The sequence below is a fragment of the Zootoca vivipara genome, chromosome 15 (assembly GCF_963506605.1).
Source record: "Zootoca vivipara chromosome 15, rZooViv1.1, whole genome shotgun sequence".
Taxonomy (NCBI): Eukaryota; Metazoa; Chordata; class Lepidosauria; order Squamata; family Lacertidae; genus Zootoca; species Zootoca vivipara.
In genome coordinates this window covers 6,832,127-6,852,417 of record NC_083290.1, presented here as the reverse complement: position 1 = coordinate 6,852,417, position 20,291 = coordinate 6,832,127, and the positions used below count along the sequence as shown (strand labels likewise).

Sequence of the window (20,291 nt, the reverse complement as noted above, 5' to 3'; positions counted from 1 at the left end):
TAATAATAATAATAATAATAATAATAATTTATTATTTATACCCCGCCCATCTGGCCGGGTTCCCCCAGCCACTCTTGAAAATAAGCCATAGTGTGTTTTTTTGAGGAAAAAATAAATATAAGACGTGTCTTATAATATGAGAAACACGGTACTTGCAGACTAAAGTCATTGTATGAGAGACACTCGTGTAGCTTTATTTATTTGTTTTACCTGCCCAACCAGCACAAAATGAAGTTCTGTGCACTAACTTTTAGCTTTGTGCTCAAAGGACTGGGCATGAAGTGCAGAATGTACATAAAAGCTGCAATATCCTGTACTGTGTTCTCGCTCCCCACGGTCACAGATGTGTTAGGTCAAACAAAACCCACCTCTTAACATTCAGGGAAAGGGGGTGCTGGTGGGACAATTTCATCCATTAAAACAGTTTTACAAATGCCCCCTCCTCCTCCTCCTCTCTCTCTCTCTCTCTCTCTCGCACACACACACACACACAGAGAGAGAGAGAGAGAGAGAGAGAGAGAAAGAGAGAGACATCCCCCCCCCCCACTGTTACTCAACTAAATTTAATTGCAGGTATAGCTAATGGAACTGCTTCTCCCTTACTAGGCATACGGAAAGGGACCTGTTTACTCCAAAACAGGTCCCCGCGAGATGTGTATTTCAAAACCCTACACATAATTTAAGATGAAATGGTGTTAAATCGTATCAAATTAGCACAACAGATTCAATTCTGTGTGTTTGCTCTCACAGAACCAATATAAGATTTGGGGAGGAAGAATACGTATGTACATAACCGATATAGAGATATATGCATCTGTGTGTATCGTGTGTGCTTAAATACATTAATCGATTTAACAAACTTAATAAAAGGGTGGAGAGAGAGAGAGTGCCCCTACTGAACCCTGGAAATGCATATTTAAACACTTTAGCCTAAAAAAAATAATAATCTACATATTAAAAATGCCCGGAAGGGTTACCTCCAAAGCGGCTAAAGCTTTCAAAAGCCGGCAGATCAAAGTGCTATCATCTTTTAATTTAAACCTTTTGTTGCTTCAACGGTCTTAAGAGGGATGAAGAGAGAAAAGATCAAAATAAAAACTGAAACAAAAAAAAGACGGCTTTGTAGCCACATTTCCCCCCCTTCCTTCTCCTCCCATATTTCTCCCCCCCCCCCCGACCGCCTGCCCCCACAAACCTCCTTGTTTGAGTCCCTTCTCTCAATTTAGGCCGCAAAACAGGTCAGCTCCATTACCGAACAGCCTTCCCACAAATATTTAAAACAAATTGAATTGCACACCCAATACCCTTCACAATTACGGCAGCCACAATAACTAAATTAGCAATTCAACAAAATAATTGGAAATGCGATTCTCGCTATTCCGCCGCTTCCCCCCGGGCTTTTGCTGATCTGGGGGAGGGGGGGGGGGAACTCCGCTTTACTAATTCAGCAGCTAATTAGAGCCACACTTGTAAATGAAGTTGTTTGTCTGAAAGTTGAAATTCTGTGTGGTTTTATTTTCGGGAGGGGGGAGGGACAGGGAGGGTGTATCATTTCTGCTACACTCACCTTCTGTTTTTTTTAAAAAAAAATCAGTGGCAGGTTATCTTCTGTTGTTCTATTTTTTATTTTTATTTTAAAAAAGCTAATTAACAGAGGTATCACATATGGCTAAAGAATTTAGATTCTGTTGGGAGATTCGGGATAGCTGTTAATTGATGGTATTAAGGAGAAACATTTGCAGGAAAGCCTGTTCTGTGGTTGCCCTTTTCTCGTAAATGCAGTTTAGCCTTCCGCTCCTGCATTCAGCCAAGACCTCTGGCACCAAAAAAGAAAGAAAAAAGAGCGTGTCCTTGGGAGTTTCAGTCACTGGGACTTGGAGAGCGATTCTCCTACAGGCAGACAAAGTGGACAGATTCTCTCGGAGTGATGAATCATTCTTTGGGAAGGGCAGCAGCTCAGTGGCAGAGAATCTTCCTTGCCCACAAACGGTCCCAAGTTCAATCCCTGGCATCTCCAGCTAGGGCTGGGAATTCCCCCCCCCCCTTTGAAATCCTGGACAGCCGCTGTCACTCAGTGTGGGCTCTATGGGAGCTGGGTGGAATTGGACCCCCAGCTACCCTCAGCCCCAGCAAGCAGGGCCAATGGCCAATTGGCCAAGCCTGATGGGGAGCTGGAGAGACCCCATCAGCACGCATAAAAGGTAAAGGGACCCCTGACCATTAGGTCCAGTTGTGACAGACTCTGGGGTTGCGGCGCTCATCTTGCGTTATTGGCCGAGGGAGCCGGCGTACAGCTTCCAGGACAAAGCCGCTACTGGCGAACCAGAGCAGTGCACGGACGCCATTTACCTTCCCGCTGTAGCTATTTAACTACTTGCACTTTGACGTGCTTTAGAACTGCTAGGTTGACAGGAGCTGGGACTGAGCAACGGGAGCTCACCCCGTCACAGGGATTCGAACCGCCGACCTTCTGATCAGCAAGCCCTAGGCTCAGTGGTTTAACCCACAGCGCCACCCGCGTCCCCAGTATCAGCACGCATAGGACACCAGATTCTCCGCCATTTTAATAGCAAGCATACGCTGCTGGAAAGGAGGGGCAAATTCGTCTGTTTCATGTTAAAAACAACACCCTTTGCTTAAGATGACATTTAAAAAGAAAGCCCCTTTTTGAAACTGTGAAGCATTTATTAAGTACACACAAGCCTTGTGCCCACATAGGACTGCGTCTTATTTTTCTCTCTCTCCTGCACACAAGATGGAGAGAAATTAAGGAGAGAGAAAAAAGGTGAAGGACCCCTGGACGGTTAAGTCCAGTCAAAGGCGACTATGGGTTGTGGCACTCATCTCGCTTCCAGGCTGAGGGAGCCAGCGTTTGTCCACAGTTTTCCAGGTCATGTGGCCAGCGTGACCAAATCCTTCCTGGCACAACGGAACACCATGGAAACATTGTTTACCTTCCCGCCGCAGTGGTACTTATCTATCTACTTGCACTGGCGTGCTTTCAAACTGCTAGTTTGGCAGGAGCTGGGACAGAGCAACGGGAGCTCACTCCATCGCGGGGATTCGAAACGCCAACCTTCTGATTGGCAAGCCCAAGAGGCTCAGTGGTTTGGACCACAGCGCTGGAAATTAGCCACAGTCAGACAGCAAGACCTGCCACTGGAAGTAGAGCTGGTTAACTTCTGCAGCTGCCAAACCACACACTTTGGAGAGGATCCAGGGCTTGGTTTGGATCCAGGGCTGGGAGTTACATGAACAAGCTCGGATCTCTGCTGCCTGTCCTGGAAACAGACCATTCCCACCCCCCCTACTGGTGGAGAGGATAAGAGAAACAACCTCAGTGGATGAAACCAGGTCGAGTCCCAGCTGAAGCCTCCTTGCCTGCGTTCCCAGGGTATCGCACCCCCCAGGTAAGGGGGGAAAGATTGAAAGCCTGCCAGGACGCTGATAAGTAAAGATTCAAGGGTACCCTTGGCAAGGCTTTGAATTTCTCTTCTCCCCACTACCCTACCTTCTGCTTATCTCTGCGAACAATATGAAACAAGCATTTTAAGAGCTTCCATGCTCGCCTTTTAATATGCCTGCAAAGAAACTCAGAAGCATCAGGAGGTAACTTTAAGACACTTGTGTCAAACAGAGAAGCAGGCATCTCTCTCACACACACACTCACTCGCACACACACACACACACACACACACACACACCTCTCATCGAACCACAGCACGGAAAACCCTATGCCAAGAACAGGTGCCAAACTAGCAAATTCCCTATTCTAATAATAATAGCAAGGATTTATAAATAATACCTTTACTTGGGAGAGAGGGCTCCAAGCACAAAACCAAGATTCTTTCTGTAATCCTCCCCAGAACGCCCATGCTGCAGGCTGGGGGACTGAGGCTGGCAAGTGGCTGCTTGCCCAAAGTCTAGGAAACAAACATGGAAGAATGTTAATTCACCAGAAAAATGAGAGAGAGAGAAAGGGTTTCCCTTCTCCAACTTCCGTTGCTTGTCTACAGGTGCCTAATGAGTTGAGTGCCAGAGGAAATCTGGACTGAAAATCCCTTGGCCTGCATTGGGAGGACCTGTTCTATAGTAGGACTGGTTCCACCAGCTTCCATTTCAACCTTAAATCTGCAAAGATGGACTTCAAGCGCTGTCAAGGGGAGGGGGGGGAAGGGCATGTCCACAAGGCTAGATCCTACATGGCTCAGGATCCATCAGTTGGATGGAATCGGGAGCTTCAAAGGTGCCTTCCTTTCCATGCTGCCATTGTGCCCTTCGTCCATTGATGGGCAATGCTAATGAGAATAATAGAATCATAGTACTGTAGAGCTCAAAGGTACCGCGAGGGTTATCCGGTTCAACCCCCTGCAATGCAGGAAACTTCTGCCCAACGTGGGGCTCAATACATGTAGCTCAATACTGTCCTCACTGACTGGCAGCAGCTCTCCAGGGTTTTCGGAAAGATGTCGGAGATCGAACTCTGAATCACTGAGCTATGGGCATTTCCTTATTCTGTTAAAAGCTAGGAATCCTCCCCCTGCCCCCAAACCCCACATTTTTGAAGTTCCCCACTTCTAAGCTATTTTGTGGTTTTGGTGTGTGCTGTGAATCGCCCTGAGATCTATGGGCCTAGGGCGGTATACACTATCTATCTATCTATCTATCTATCTATCTATCTATCTATCTATCATCTCATCTGATAAGTTTCACACATGCGGAGAGGCCCCACTCTCATCTCAACACCTTTTATCATTCAATGGCTCACAGCTGAACAGGGGAAAAACAAAAACCTTTGTGCTTCAGAGATGCCTGATGATAGCAGGGCTTGCCATAAGCCTTTATTGTTTTGTTCTTTTGTAAACCACTTTGAAGCTTTCTTTTTTCTTTTTTACAATCAAGCGGCCTGTGGATTCTATGAAAATAAATAGATATGGCCCATAGTTTTCCCTAAGAGAAAAAGCTAAGAGAGGGGACAGAGGAACAAAATGAAAGCAACGACTTTAAAACACAGATTATTCTTAAAAACAAAAACAAAAGGTAAATCACTGCAACCATTTCCAAAGGATCAAAAAACAGCCATATATGGCAGACTGGAGATCTGAGACCGTGAGGCGGCTGTTTGGTTAAGGCTAAGGAAACAAACATACAAGAGTGCTCACATGACACCATATCAAGGCCGGGGCCAGGCAGGTCTTCCTGGGAAGTGGCATTCCACAGTTGGGGTGTCACCACCAAGCAGGCCCTGCCTATGGGTTACCACCCTCTCTCTGCACCTCAAACGGCACCCTTTTCCACGGGTGGGGTAGGAGGGGTGGGGTGGGGACTGACCCTAAACCCTTCTGGGTGCAAAAGCACCTCCTCTATTACCTTGCCCTCCAGTTTTAACGCAGAGTGGTGGCCTTGCTTATTAAACAGGTTGTTATCTCATCTGTCCTTCAATATCTCCAAAAGGCACCTGAGCAAAGATGGTGATAATATGCAAATGTCTTTAAATTTAAATTGATTCATTAAAATCAATGCACTGGTTAAAAAGGAGGGCTATTAATCAGCTAAAATTCTTTAATTGGTTGACAGCTTTACTTCATTATCCACTGTGTATAACCAGTGATTATATAGATTGTGTGTCTGTGTGTGATACTGCTAAAAACACAAACACACAACCCTGCCAAAACACAGGAAAAACCCAAGTATATAGATACACACACACACAGACATTGAGTAATTCTAAACCAGTACTGAGTATTTGCATGTTAATATCCATTTCAAAGACCAGGTGCCCCTTTCCCAGGGACAGTCCCCAGATTTACAAATCAGCCCCCATACAAAATCCATTGAAGTTGAAAAGTGTCCCCAGGTTCATTGAAAAAAATCTGGTAACCTTAATTTAATCTAGAGGAAGGAGGGATCCCAGTGGTCATCTAGTCTGACCCCTGGCTCCATGGTGGGTTCACAATGCAAGATGCAACTAACACGTCCCTTGACACACACACCCCCTCTGCCAATCTATAAGCAGTGATGTAACCTTGAGAGGGATTCAGCAGAAGACCCGTTGCTTAACCAATTAGCAAACACAGGCTCATAGGAGACTGCCTGAAACTGAGTCAAACCCACTGGCCCATCTAGCTCAGTACTGTCAACACTGACTGGCAACAGCTCTCCCAACGTTTGAGACTGGAGTCTCTCCTAGCCCTAACCTGGTGGCGCTGTCGACTGAATCTGGGACCTTCTGCACGCAAAGCAGATGCTGTAGGATGGAGCTACAGTTCTCCACCCCATCGTAGAATCATAGAATTGTACGAATTGGAAGGGACCCAGAGGGTCATCTAGTCCAACCCCCTGCAATGCAGGAAACTCAACTAAAGCATCCGTGACAGATGGTCATCGACCCGCTGCTTGAAAACCTGCAAGGAAGGAGAGACCACCACCTCCCAAGGGAGACTGTTCCACTGTTGAACAGCTCTTACAGTCAGAAAGTTATTCCTGATGTTTAGCCGGAATCTCCTTTCTTGTAACTTGAAGCCACTGGTTTGAGTCCTACTCTGTGGAGTTCGAGGGAAAAAGCTTGCTCCATCTGCCATATATTTGAAGACAGCTATCACATCTGCTCTCAGTCTCTTCTTTTTCAGGCTAAACATACCTGTTATGTCAGAGATGCCGTTGGGCTGGGCTTCCAACAGTCCCAGTTGGAGGTCAAGGATGACTGGAGTTGTAGCCTGGTAACATCTTATAGGCCACGGACTTCCCAGCCCTGAGTTTAGTTATAACAAGAGAAAAGAGAGGAATATAGGTGTGATACAGTCCACACTGCAATCAACAGGCTTGGGGGTTATTTTGTTTGTTTGTTTGTTTGTTTGTTTATTCAATTTACATGCTGCCCTTCATTGTTTGCAAGATGGCACAGGGAAGCAATTCCAAAAGCCTTCACTTGAAAATATGGTCCTACTCCTGAGGTCTGCCTGACGTGGCAAAAGAGAAGATGTGAGGCCGGAAGACAGTATTAAAAGAGGCGGCCTTCAAAACCGGGTGTTTTGTAAACAATAGGGAGAGTTAAGGAGGAATTGTGTCTCAAATTAAATTCGTTAAATAAAACCATTCATCGGCCCCAGCTACTGGAACTTTGGGAAATGAACATTGACATGTCTCCCTGGGTTCTAGGAACTGTTGTTTCCCTAAAACCCAGGGAGACATGTTGTTGTTGATATGCCACCCCATCTGGTTGGGTTGCCCCAGCCACTCTGGGCAGCTTCCAACAAATTAAAAACATTAAGCACAGTAAAACATTTAAGACTACCCATATACTTATTCAGACCGCTGGTCTACCTTTCTCAGGCGCTGTCTGCACTGACTGGCAGCAGCTCTTCCGGATTTCGGATGGGGACAATTCCCAGTCTTATCTGGAGATGGAACCTGGGACCTTCTGCGTAGAAAGTGCTCAACAATTGTGCTTTGGTGCTTTCCTGCCATTACTTGACACCCTGTTTGCATCATGTGCTTTTCTCCGCTCCGTGTCCAATAGTACACATCTAAAAACCCGCGTCCAACCCCCAAACAGCTGGCTGCAACCTAATTTCACACCCCAGTTCTTACGGTAGCTTTACCACTTATAGTTTTAGCAAAAGGATAGACCATGACTCTCAAAAACTTTCCCCAGGGGCGGAGGGCAACTAAATCCAAGAATAGAAATATGACAAACTCTGAAGAGGTCCACAGAATGGTGGTGGTGGTGGTGGTTGTTTTTAAAGAAGTTTATGCCAGGCAAATTTTGACTCTTTGGAAAGCTGGAGAAAATGGGAGGCAGTGGAGAGGGGGGTGGAGAAGCGGGCAAAAATCAATGTCCTTCTCTAAGATCTACAGCTCTGGCTTTGCTGCAAATGCACATAAAGATTTATTCATCCATGCTACATACATTTTCTAAGACAAAAGTCAATACTCACCTTGACACAGATACTTTCTGCACCCTGGAGGGGGCGGGGTGGGAAAAAATCTTCGATTTTCTGATGGGGATAACTGTCCTCGTTCCGCCACTTGGAGAGCCCGCGTTAAGATAGAATTCACACTGTCATTTCATTTCCTGAAAGTAGCTTTTTGCAACAAGCGCACACTATTTTTATTTTTATTTTAAATTTAGGGTTACCATCTGGGGCTGAGGGTATCTCCGGAGGAGCAAAATACCACCTTTCTTCACATTAAAAAACAAAAACTAGCAAAGTTTCTAGTCCTTATGCCTGTAAAAAAGAAAGAAAGAAGGGGGTGTCCTGTTTTAGCTCAAGTCACAGCTAGAATTACAGAAAATAACTGAGCTTCATTGGATTAGAGTGGCCACACAGCAGAAACGGAGGGGGGGGGGGAGTTCTAATTATTATTTTTAAAGAACGGTGGCACGGTCAGGTGGGGGCAGACACCCAGAGCCCCACACAGCAGAATGAGCAGGAGGGGACCCTGAATCCAACAGAGCTGGCTCACCATCAAAACAGCAAATAGGCGAGTGGACATCTTCCTACCCTCTTGCCCTTTCTAAATCTTGTCAAAGCATCACTTTTGCACAGGACTGCCCAAAGCTACAAGGCAGGCAATGCAACTTATCAAATGTCTGTCAAAATGAAGGAGATAATTAATTGTTCAGTGTTTAGCAGCTAGATAATAAATCAAAGGGTCTTTTAACTGGCCAACAGCTTCATTTTCAAGTTTCCCCCACCTGCCTTTTTTTTATATATACAATCAAGAGGACTAGAAACCCTTCCCTCTCTTTTAAACGAGAACCTCCTCCTCTGTTCACTGTGGCTCTAACGGAATTCCTGAAGCTTCAGCTATGTGGACGAGGATCAGGAAGGGCAGAATGGTGATGAGATTGGAACTAGCTGGTAGATATAAGCTCTATCCAATTAGATTTCAGCTACTCCTCCATAAACACAAGGTGTTGTCATCACACTGTTTACATCCCCTCTCAAGCTGGGTGGCTGCCATTGCTGACCAACATTTCATCTTGGTGGTTTCTCCTAAGCTCTGGAGCCCCTTTCCAAGGGACACTCAAGCTAGCTCCATCCAGTGACTTTCCACAGGCAGGCAAAGACATTTTGTCCCCAAAGCTGACATATAACTCATCTGGGTTCATGCAGAACACTCAACAATGCTTTGTTTTAAATTGTGATTTGCAGAGTCAACCATGAGTTGTCCCAAAGACGGTTGAACAAACTGCGGCTGGTTTCTCCAAAGCTTGGTTTGTTTTCCAGGTGAGCTTAACTTGTGCTTTTATAAGCTTGGAGACAAGACAGATGCCTACCAAAAAAAAAAAAGTTTGAGGCCAACCAACAGAAGTCTGGTGGCCAAACAAAACCATGGGTTAAGTACCGGCTTCACAGGCGATACCAAACCATAGTTAAAACCAACCAAGGTTTGTAAGCCAATACAGCTTCAGAACATGGTTTCCTGGAAGCAAACAAACTCTAGTTAAGCAGATTGGCTGGGTTCACACATAACACTACATCACAATTTCAAGAAACCATGGTTCCAACCAGGCCACTGTTGTTGAAATTGGTGTTCGCTGGTAAGTTTTTAGTCATGCCTTACCTGTCTTCATTTTAGGCTTAAAAAACGAAAAAGAAATCAAATAAAAAATACAGAAATACCGTAATACTGTCAACCGCCATCAACACTGTTTGGTGGGGAGGAGGAGTATACTGCCTTGAGATTTTGGCGGAGAAATGTTTAAAAATAAAATACATTCAGCAGCTAAAATGAATTGTGAACAGATCAGCCCCGGCACATTTCAGGTTGCATTGGACCCCCAAAGCTCTGGTTGAGAGCCCCACCTTGAAAACGGCACTGGTTCCTTCAAGGCTGGCTTTGAAGAGCGCCAGAGCAGCTCTGCTGGATTCCAGGCCCATCTAGCCCGGCATCCTCTTCTCAGCAGTCAAACAAGGAGCCTGGAAGCAGGACATGAACTTAACAGTGCTCTCCCCACCTGCCATTTCCAGAAACTGGCATTCGGAGGCAGAACATTGTGGGGAGAAACCCATAGCCTTTATCCTTAGTGAAATTGCCCAAGACCTCTAAGCTCATGGCCATGACTACTTCTTGTGGGAGGGAGTTCCACAGCCTATGTGCTGCGTGAAGGACTTCCTTCGGTCTGTATGGACTCTTCCAACATTCCGCTCCATTGGATGCCCCCCGAGTGCTAATATTCTATGGGAGGGAGAAAAATCCAACCAAATCCCCATTTATTTCATTTTCTCTTAAACTGTTTTGTCCCACTACTCTTAAATCGTTCAAATAAATACTGAGTGTTGACTGCATTACATTAGAATGGGACGACATAGTGTTATTTTTGTTATTTTTTACTGTCTTTATGGATAAACTTTAATATTTATTGTATGCCCTTAAGAGGTTTCCTTGCACTCAAGAGGCATATATACCTTTCGTTAAACAAAATAAACAAATAGTTGCTTTGTCTTTTGTATGGGGGGGGGGAGGATTTCACCCTTATTTTTAAAAAAAGGCAGCCTAGAAACATTTTGAATAAATAAATGAGGTGGCCAGCTCTGTAAAGCTGTTTTATTCAGGGGTTTTTTTTTGGGGGGGGGGGGCGGCGGTTGCAGAGTCAACACCTCCGGCAATCAATACAGGTAACATACATATGCACATGATACTTATGCAAGATAATCTCCATCGGCGATTGATCACAGCAGGCTAATAAATCCACTTTATAGGGATTTAATTTCCAGCTTTTTTGACCTTCTGAATAAAAACAAGTGAATCATCTTCTCTCTGTAGAGGTTAGTCCCGGTGTAAATCTAACAAAGAGCATCTCTCAACTGGGGGAGGGGCAGAAGAGGCAATCCACAAACCCCCCATCAGCAAAAATAATTAAATACTTTAGGGGAGTACAAATCACCAAAAGCATTCCATTGGTTGCTTCCCACTTTTGGTCTCCTTGGAAGCCACCACTCAGATGATGGGGCCACACATATTTAAGAACAGACCTCCCGAGAGTTGAGGACTGGCTAACTCCCAACCTGGTTGCCCTCCAGAAGTTCTGGACTACGATTCCCATCAGCCCCAGCTGCTCTGGCAAACAAAGGCAGGAAGAGAGTGTGGTTTAGGGCATAACCATAAGCAACTATTCTGGTGTTCTATTTCCTTAATTCCCACTTTAAAATCACGTCTCCTTAGAACAGAGATGATTGGATAGTTACAGACGTCAAGTTCCGCTCAAGGGCATGTCACTAACAAACACGGTTGTGCTGTACCCTCTGTTAATCTTTTCCCCAGGAACACACACACACAGTTCTTTAATTCCGATTTCATTCCACAGGGTCTCTGACCACCGTCAAGGAGTTCCAAGTACACATGATGCTAAAAAGGTCCCCTATGAAGTGTCCTTCGTACAGAGAACCAGGGTACGATGGTTTGCTTTCATCCGGATTTGACCCAGAGATGGTTACCGTGAAACTTTGAAGTTATTCTCACGCTTCCAGATTGCTCATAGGCTCTTAAAGTGGCTGGTTACTTGGGGAGAAAGCACAGTTTGGCAGAGCAGTTGCCCAACGCTTCCAAAACGCAGTTCTCCATGTGAACCTATCTTTGCTGAGGTCGTCGTGCGTTGGGTGAGCCTTGAGGTTAGCTTCCAGGAGCATTCCAACTCCAAGGAAGTGGAGATACCTCTGGGGGCTTCTCAACTGCATCAAGTATGGTGGGTGCTCCTGGTTATGCTCAAGAAACGACGGCTCCATCGACTGGGGAGGAAGGGAAGGGAGCAGGAGAAGTCGCAGAGCGATGGATAGTGTCCGAATGTGGTGGACGTTCCCCTCTCCTAGGTTCAGAGCTTGTGGCAGCACAACACCCACCACTAAGTGTGGTCGCCTCCTTCGAGATGTGGCCGTTTGCCAAAGAGGGATCGATAAAGTTCCGTTCTGGGTGGGAGAGGAGGGGGAGAGAGAGAGAGAAAGAGAACAGAAAAGCGCAACTGTTTTATTCGATTTCATTCACCAGCTTTGAACATGAGTCCACAGCCTTTTAGAGACTGGGGGGCACCTTTGAAAACCGCAAGCGACCAAGAAAACCCTACTTTTCAAGCAACAACACTTTCGTTTATGTCAGGACCACCAAGCAACAAAATAGGCTAATGGAAGATCCAAAATTGCCCGCTGGAAGCAGCCAGCAGTTATAAGCACAAACATACAACTCAATGGACCCCAAGCGCTCTCTGAAACGTGGCTGCATCCGCCTACGCCAGTGGTTCTCAAAGGATGGGGTGTGCCACACTGGTGCGGGAGGAGAGGATGGTAAGCGCAGCAGGAAGATCCAAGGACAAAGAAACATTTGAACATTTACATGTTGTGTATAGTATAGTATAGTATGGTATGGTGTGGTGTGGTACGGTACGGTACGGTATGTTTTATCCTTCCTGGGTGTCCCATGGTGATATTATAAAGTACAGTCATACCTTCCAAAACGTTCGGAAACCAAAGTGTGGCTTCTGATTGGCTGCAGGAAGCTTCCAAAAATTGTTTGGAAACCGGAACAGTCACTTCCAGGTTTCGATCGTTCGGGAGCCGATTTGTTCAGGAGCCAAGGCATTTGGGATCCAAAGTACAACTGTAGTTGTTTGCTATGTTATCAATCAAGGAATCAAGGAATTGTTAATTTGGAAGGGACCCAGAGGGACATCTGCTCCAGGACACACACACACCCCTGCAATGCAGGAATCTCAGCTAAAGTATCCATGAGAGATGGGCCATGTTCCTTTTCATTTCCCAATGTTATTTCTTATCAATTAAACATTCTGTGTGGTGCGAGCAAATTTTTATTCTGAAAGGGTGGTCCGGGGGGGAAGCCTAAGAACCACTGACCTACACATTAGTGGCTGGTGCTCAGTGGGGCTGGGAGCCCAACCATCGCTGGAGCCACAGAGTCAATGACAAGCAGAGCTGGAGGCAAAGAATTCTAGTTTTGTCTCCCCCCCTCCTCCCCCCTGTTGAGCTCTGTAAGGGCAACACTGGGGCTAAGGAGGAGGAGGAAGCTGCCAGCCAGGGCCACCCCCTTGACTCCCTGCAAGTAAGGAGACACAGAGATGAGAGCTGGCCACACTCAAGGCTGGGGGTGTCAGAGCCCCATTCACCCTAATGGGCCAGACCCATTCTCTAAAAACTAGCAAGCTGCAATATTAGCCTCCCAGGAAACCAAGTTCTGTAACTTTGGTGACACTGCTGGGAGGGCAACACTGGGGGGGGGGGGGAGGAACATGGGAGATCAAACACCAAGCAGGTCTTCTGAAGGTGACCTGAGCCTGCAGGCAAGAGGGACACAGGAAGGGAATGAGTCTGTTCCTGGGGAGAGACACAGAGCATGTGCAGATGCCGAGCCACCAGTGCAAGGCCACCCCTGTTTGGAGGAGTCTCCAATGTTCTGCACCAGCTGAGCAGCTTTCAAGGGGTGCCCCAGGAGGAGAGTGCTGCAGCGGTCTAGTTCTGAGGTGACACGAGGGTTAAGGGAAAGGAGGGGCAAGAAAGGGGGGGGGAGAGAAAGCAACTTTTCAAGGTCAATTTGGAAGAAGCAAGCTGCGACCATCATCCACGGCTTCAAATGAAAAGGCTGCGAGATAATTAAAAATGCATTCGGCAATCTTTATTAATAAACACGAGGGCTAGGGAGACGTTGTGTAGTGCCCCTCTCTTGCGGCACAGAAATATGTAAATACTGCGCCAGGGCTAGATTCCATCTCTCTGGGGAATGAGGTTTTCCTTCCCCCTATAAGTTTGCCCTTTCCATACAAGGCTTTTCAAGGAAGAGAACAAGATTGAATATTTTAATAGGATGTACGAGACCGCGGTGGTGTAAGGAGGATTCAATCAGGCAGGCTGCGTGGGGCTATAATTTAGTTTTCATATATGTTGTTCTTTTTTCCTTGAGGTTGACACAGAACCGGAGGGGGAAGGAAGGGGGGAATGAAAACAGCCCAGCAACAAAAGACTCAAATTAATAGGGCCCACTATCAACAGTGGTGTTGATAACAGGAACAGGACGGCTTTTGTCAAACACACACACACAGACAAAATTAGGCTATGATTCATAAATAAATATAAAAGTTCATATATTTGAAACCTGCGACAATAGAAAGATTCAGCTAAGGATCAACCAAAAGTATCTATATTAGTATATTTATTGTGTGTGTACAGCATATACAGTATTCAGAATTTGTGTATATTAACACCACCACCATCAAGCTCAGAAATCCTATATCTTTACACATGATCAAGTTGCTAATCCTCATGGCTGGGTTAGACGAGGGTGAGAAAAATTGATGTCAACAAACGTCACGATCAGATGCTACGAAGTGAATAACACTTACCAAACACACTCAGCTGAGAAGTTTTCAAATCTCTGCTGCTCAGCAAGTGAGACAACCAAAACAGATTCCAGGACTCCTGGAGAGTCGCAGCCACAGGCACAGGACACCAAATCTCAAACGCTTGTGTACCTAAAATGCTTATGGAGTTGTGTGTCTATCTAGATCAGTGCTTCCCAAACTTGAGTCTCTCCAGCTGTTTTTAGACTCCAATTCCCATCATCCCTGACCACTGGTCCTGCAATAATCTTTGAAAATTCCTGGAGAACAGGCAAAGTTCCAGCAGACTGGAGGAGGGCAAATGTTGTCCCTATTTTCAAAAGGGGGGAAAGAGAGGACCCAAACAATCACCGCCCAGTCAGCCTGACATCAATACCAGGAAAGATTCTAGAGCAGATCATTAAGCAAACGGTCTGTGAGCACCCAGAAAGAAACTCTGTGATCACTAAAAGTCAGCATGGGTTTATGAAAAAAAAAGTCATGTCAGACTAATCTGATCTCATTTTTTGACAGAATTACAAGCCTGGTAGATGGAGGGAACGCTGTGGATGTAGCCTATCTTGATTTCAACAAGGTCTTTGACAAGGTGCCCCATGATATTCCCGTAAAGAAGCTGTTAAAATGCGGGCTAGACAATGCTACCATTCAGTGGATTTGTAACTGGCTTACTGACTGAACCCAAAGGGTGCTCATCAATGGCTCCTCCTCATCCTGGAGAGTAGTGACTAGTGGGGTGCCACAGGGTTCTGTCTTGGGCCCAGTCTTATTCAACATCTTTATCAATGACTTGGATGATGGGCTTGAGGGCATCCTGAGCAAGTTTGCAGACGACACCAAATTGGGAGGGGTGGCTAATTCCCCAGAGGACAGGATCACACTTCAAAATGACCTTAACAGATTAGACAACTGGGCCAAAGCAAACAAGATGAATTTTAACAAGGAGAAATGTAAAGTACTACAGTTGGTGGGGAAAATGAAAGGCACAAATACAGGATGGGAGACACCTGGCTTGAGAGCAGTACATGTGAAAAGGATCTAGGAGTCTTGGTAGACCACAAACTTGACCTGAGTCAGCAGTGTGATGCAGCAGCTAAAAAAGCCAATGCAATTCTGGGCTGCATCAATAGGAGTATAGCATCTAGATCAGGCATCCCCAAACTGCGGCCATCCAGATGTTTTGGCCTACAACTCCCATGATCCCTAGCTAAGAGGACCAGTGGTCAGGGAAGATGGGAATTGTAGTCCAAAATATCTGGAGGGCCGAAGTTTGGGGATGCCTGATCTGTATTCTGCTCTGGTCAGACCTCACCTGGAGTACTGTGTCCAGTTCTGGGCACCACAGTTCAAGAAGGATACAGACAAGCTGGAACATGTCCAGAAGAGGGCAACCAAAATGGTCAAAGGCCTGGAAACAATGCCTTATGAGGAACGGCTTAGGGAGCTGGGTATGTTTAGCCTGGAGAAGAGAAGGTTAAGGGGTGATATGATAGCCATGTTCAAAAACATAAAAGGATGTCATATAGAGGAGGGAGAAAGGTTGTTTTCTGCTGCTCCAGAGAAGCGGACACGGAGCAACGGATTCAAACTATAAGAAAGAAGATTCCACCTAAACATTAGGAAGAACTTCCTGACAGTAAGAGCTGTTCGGCAGTGGAATTTGCTACCAAGGAGTGGTGGCGTCTCCTTCTTTGAAGGTCTTTAAGCAGAGGCTTGACAGGCATATGTCAAGAATGCTTTGATGGTGTTTCCTGCTTGGCAGGGGGTTGGACTGGATGGCCCTTGTGGTCTCTTCCAACTCTATGATTCTATGATTCTAGTTAGGGATGATGGGAGTTGTAGCCCAAAAACAGCTGGGGACCCAAATTTGGGAAGCACTGATCTAGAGTTACCCTCCTAACGGCTACTGCAGGCTTCCTCAACCTCAGCCCTCCAGATGTTTTGAGACTACAATTCCCATCATCCCTGACCACTGGTCCTGCTAGCTAGGGATCGTGGGAGTTGTAGGCCAAAAAGATCTGGAGGGCCGAGGCTGAGGAAGCCTGGGCTACTGCGTGGCCTATCAATACTAAGTTGAGCAGGCCAATGGTCTCCATCGGTCTAAGCCAGCTTCCTGTGTTCCTATTAGCTCAGACGATGAGGACTGGAATTTTTATCGTTTTATTTTTATTTATCGTTTTATTTTTAGCAGAAGAGCTGAAGCTCAGGGGTAGAGCACCTGCTTTGTGTGTGTATAAGACCCCATGCTCTACTTCCGGCGTCTCCAGACAGGGCTGGGAATTTCCCCTGCCCAAAACCTTGGAGAGCCACTGCTTGTCAGTGTCGGCAATCCTGAGCTCAATGGCATCTTCCTGCTCCACTAGCTTTCGATTTAACCATAGGAGAGCAGCTTTCCGCACAGCCTTAAGGTCAAGCACATGGCAAAATGCTGCACCTCTAACGTTTCTTGTCTCCGTGCGACTCGAGAGGCCATTTCTATTAATAGTCAGACCAGAAGCCAGAGAGGGAAAGAGCATCAATCTGGGCTGGCTGGACAGTTTGCCCGAAAGGCTCTGCGGAAAACACGGAGGGCGTTCAAATTAGCCGAGCGCCGAGGAGTGGCCCATCTAGCGAGTAATTAATAGCGCTCGCTCCCAAGGTAAGAGCGTGCAGGAGGGTGTGGGGTCGAAACAGGGGTCTCCCCTGAATTAAAGTTTAACTTACCCTTTATTGCAACCTACAAAAATCAAGTAATGAGCAGTAACATTTTTATTTCTGTTAAACTGTCATTTTAGGCTGAGCTGGGGATAATTACCTATTTCTACCGCAGTAAGGTTTTATCACCCTTAGTGAGGCATTTTCTAATTTAATATTTTTACTATATTATCATAAAACCTTGCTTTGGAGCAAGGATGGAGTGTGGAGGGGGGCGAGTGATTACGGGCCGTTTGCCATAAAACACGTGAGTACCTTAGCTTTATTATTTATGTATTTCGTTAGAAAAGGGAGCGGGGTTTCTTTTGGGGGGGGTAGAATGCAGGGTAAGGGACCCAGGTGGCGCTGTGGCTTAAACCACTGAACCTAGGGCTTGCTGATCAGAAGGTCGGCGGTTCGAATCCCTGTGACGGGGTGAGCTCCCATTGCCTGGTCCCAGCTCCTGCCAACCTAGCAGTTCGAAAGCACGTCAAAATGCAAGTAGATAAATAGGTACAGCTACAGCGGGAAGGTAAACGGCGTTTCCATGTGCTGCTCTGGTTTGCCAGAAGCGGCTTTGTCATGCTGGCCACATGATCTGGAAGCTATACGCCGGCTCCCTCGGCCAATAATGCGAGATGAGCGCGCAACCCCAGAGTCGGTCACGACTGGACCTAATGGTCAGGGGTCCCTTTATCTTTTACCTTAGAATGCAGGGCGCCAGCTAGATGCAGTTTGCAGCAGGAATTCTGCACCTCTCCCATAGACAGAAACCTGTCCCCTAAAAAGTCAAAGGGAAACTGAGAGGAGGTACCGTGTTTCTCCTAAAATAAGACGTGCCTCTAAAATAAGCCATGGCACGATCTTTTAAAGGCAAAAATATATAAGACATCCCCCAAAAATAAGACATGTTGGGGGTACCGGTACCTACCCGACCCAGCGGGAGCCGGCAAACGCAGCAGCGCGCGCCAAGCCCCAGCCCAGCGGGAGCCCCAGCACAGAGACGCGCCGAGCTCCGACTGAACGGGCCCCAGGACCCGGCAGCGGGCGGCGCACGAAGCCGCAGGAGCCGGCAGCAGCCCCAGCCACGACGCGCCGCACCGCACGAAGGCCAGGGACCCGGCAGCGGGCTCAGCGGGCGGCGTGCGAAGTGGCAGTAGCCGGCAGGAGCCGGCAGCAGCCCCAGCCACGACGCGCCGCACCGCACGAAGCCCAGGGACCCGGCAGCGGGCTCAGCGGGCGGCGCACGAAGTGGCAGTAGCCGGCAGGAGCCGGCAGCAGCCCCAGCCACGACACGCCGCACTGCACGAAGCCCAGGGACCCGGCAGCGGGCTCAGCAGGCGGCGCACAAAGTCGCAGGAGCCGACAGGAGCCGGCAGCAGCCCCAGCCACGACGCGCCGCACCGCACGAAGCCCAGGGACCCGGCAGCGGGCTCAGCGGGCGGCGCAAGAAAGCCCCGTACCATGCTCAATAAAAAATAAGACATCCCCCGAAAATAAGCCGCAATGTGTTTTTTTAGAGAAAAAATAAATATAAGACGTGTCTTATTTTGGGAGAAACACGGTAGAATGAGATCAAATCTGAGTGTGAGGTCTGGGAGACTATAAATATTATGCGCTGTAATTAGGATATTTGCATAAGAAAGAAACACCACCCTGATTTAGGAAAAAGAATCTAGGTCAGCGCATGCCCATCCCACTTAAATGGGGGGGGAGGGGTTTCCCTTGGTGTAGAAGGGAATCAGGTGCCCCCAGTCGTAGCAGTACAGGAAGTTGCCTCATCCAGTCAGCACAGCCCTCCAAGATTTCAGACCTGGGGTCTTTTGCAGCCCAACCTGGACAGGCCAAGGGGTCTTTTGCATAAAGGCAAAGGAGCCCTGGATGGTTAAGTCCAGACATACGCGACTATGGGGTTGCACTGCTCATCTCACTTTCAGGCTGAGGGAGCCGGCGTTTGTCCAGAGACAGCTTTCCGGGTCCTGTGGCCAGCATCACTAAAACCATGATGGAAACCAGAGCACATGGAAATGCTGTTTACCTTCCTCACTGCAGCAGTACCTATTTATCTACTTGCACTGGCATGCTTTCGAACTGCTAGGTTGGCAGAAGCTGGGGCAGAGCAACTGGAGCTCACCCCGTTTTGCAGATTCGAACCGCCGACCTTCCGATCTGCAAACCCAAGAGGCTCAGTGGTTTTTAGACCACAGTGCCACCAGGGCCCTCCTGCATGCAAGGGTGTTGTTCTAATAAGCAATGGCCCTTCCCAAATGGACGGCTAGTCCGCAGCATAGATACATAGGAGTTCGCTTAAATGGAGTCAGACTGTTGCTGCATCTAGCTTGTTATTGTACACAGAGAGTGGCAGTGGCCCTCCAGGATTTTCAGACAAGGGGATATTCCCTGTCCTACCCTGGAGATGCTGAGGATCGAACCTGGGACCTTCTGCTTGTAAAGGGTTCCGCATGCAAAGTGCAAACAGCTACAACTCTCCCCACTTGCGATTCCCAGCAGCTGGGGTAAAGCAACTTTGCTAAATCTGCATATGACTTATGCAGGTCACAGAATTCAGGGTACTCCCCCCGACTGCTATGGGATTTTGAGGACATGCAACTCCAAACGCAGGGTGAGCCTGGAGCTTTTTGTGTGCCCATATGCCGATCAGAGCAAAACCAAGGGCTGGCGATGGTTTGATCTCCAAAGGGAACAGGGCAAAGTGTTGTAGAAGTGAACCATTCCGTGGTTTAAAAAAATAACTATCAAACAAGGCAAAATGCAGCTGCATTTATTTTAAGCCACCCACATTCTCAGTATCTCAGATGGCATTATAAAAAAAAGGAGAGAGTGAGCACTAGGGGGCAATCTCACCCTCGTTTAACAGGCAAAACTTCAGGAAAAGGGCACACACACACACACACAACATAGAAACCACACCAGAGAATGTGGGCGATAACAATTATACCAGGCCGTAAATTAACCAGAAGCTAGCCTGTAGCATTTTCTCTTTCTCCCCAGGTCAGGATCGGGGGGCTCTCCCAACAACAGCCACTTTTAGACCCCCACCCTGTTCTTAGGCTGCAATCACATAGTGGTTTGTTCTATTTAACGTCATGGTAGTTTATTCTATTTAATTTCCCAAACTGTCAATTTCCACACTATCTTTCACACAACGGGTGCAAACTTAGCACTCATTTCCATATTGTTTGTGAACGGGATTTTTCCTGGAAGGAAAGTAACACGGAAACGAGCACAAAACTTGCACGATATTCCACGACAG

General features: G+C 47.1%; 1 protein-coding gene across 1 annotated transcript in view; it reads right to left on the bottom strand.

The window, feature by feature from the left end:
* Nucleotides 1–2,319: 2,319 nt before the first annotated feature.
* AATF (apoptosis antagonizing transcription factor) overlaps nucleotides 2,320–20,291 on the bottom strand; it is an 82,436-nt gene continuing 64,464 nt past the window's right edge. The window contains exon 12 of the mRNA XM_035139229.2: nucleotides 2,320–11,912. Coding sequence (XP_034995120.2) covers nucleotides 11,849–11,912 — 64 coding nt within the window. The 3' untranslated portion in view covers nucleotides 2,320–11,848. The remainder of the gene's footprint in view (nucleotides 11,913–20,291) is intronic.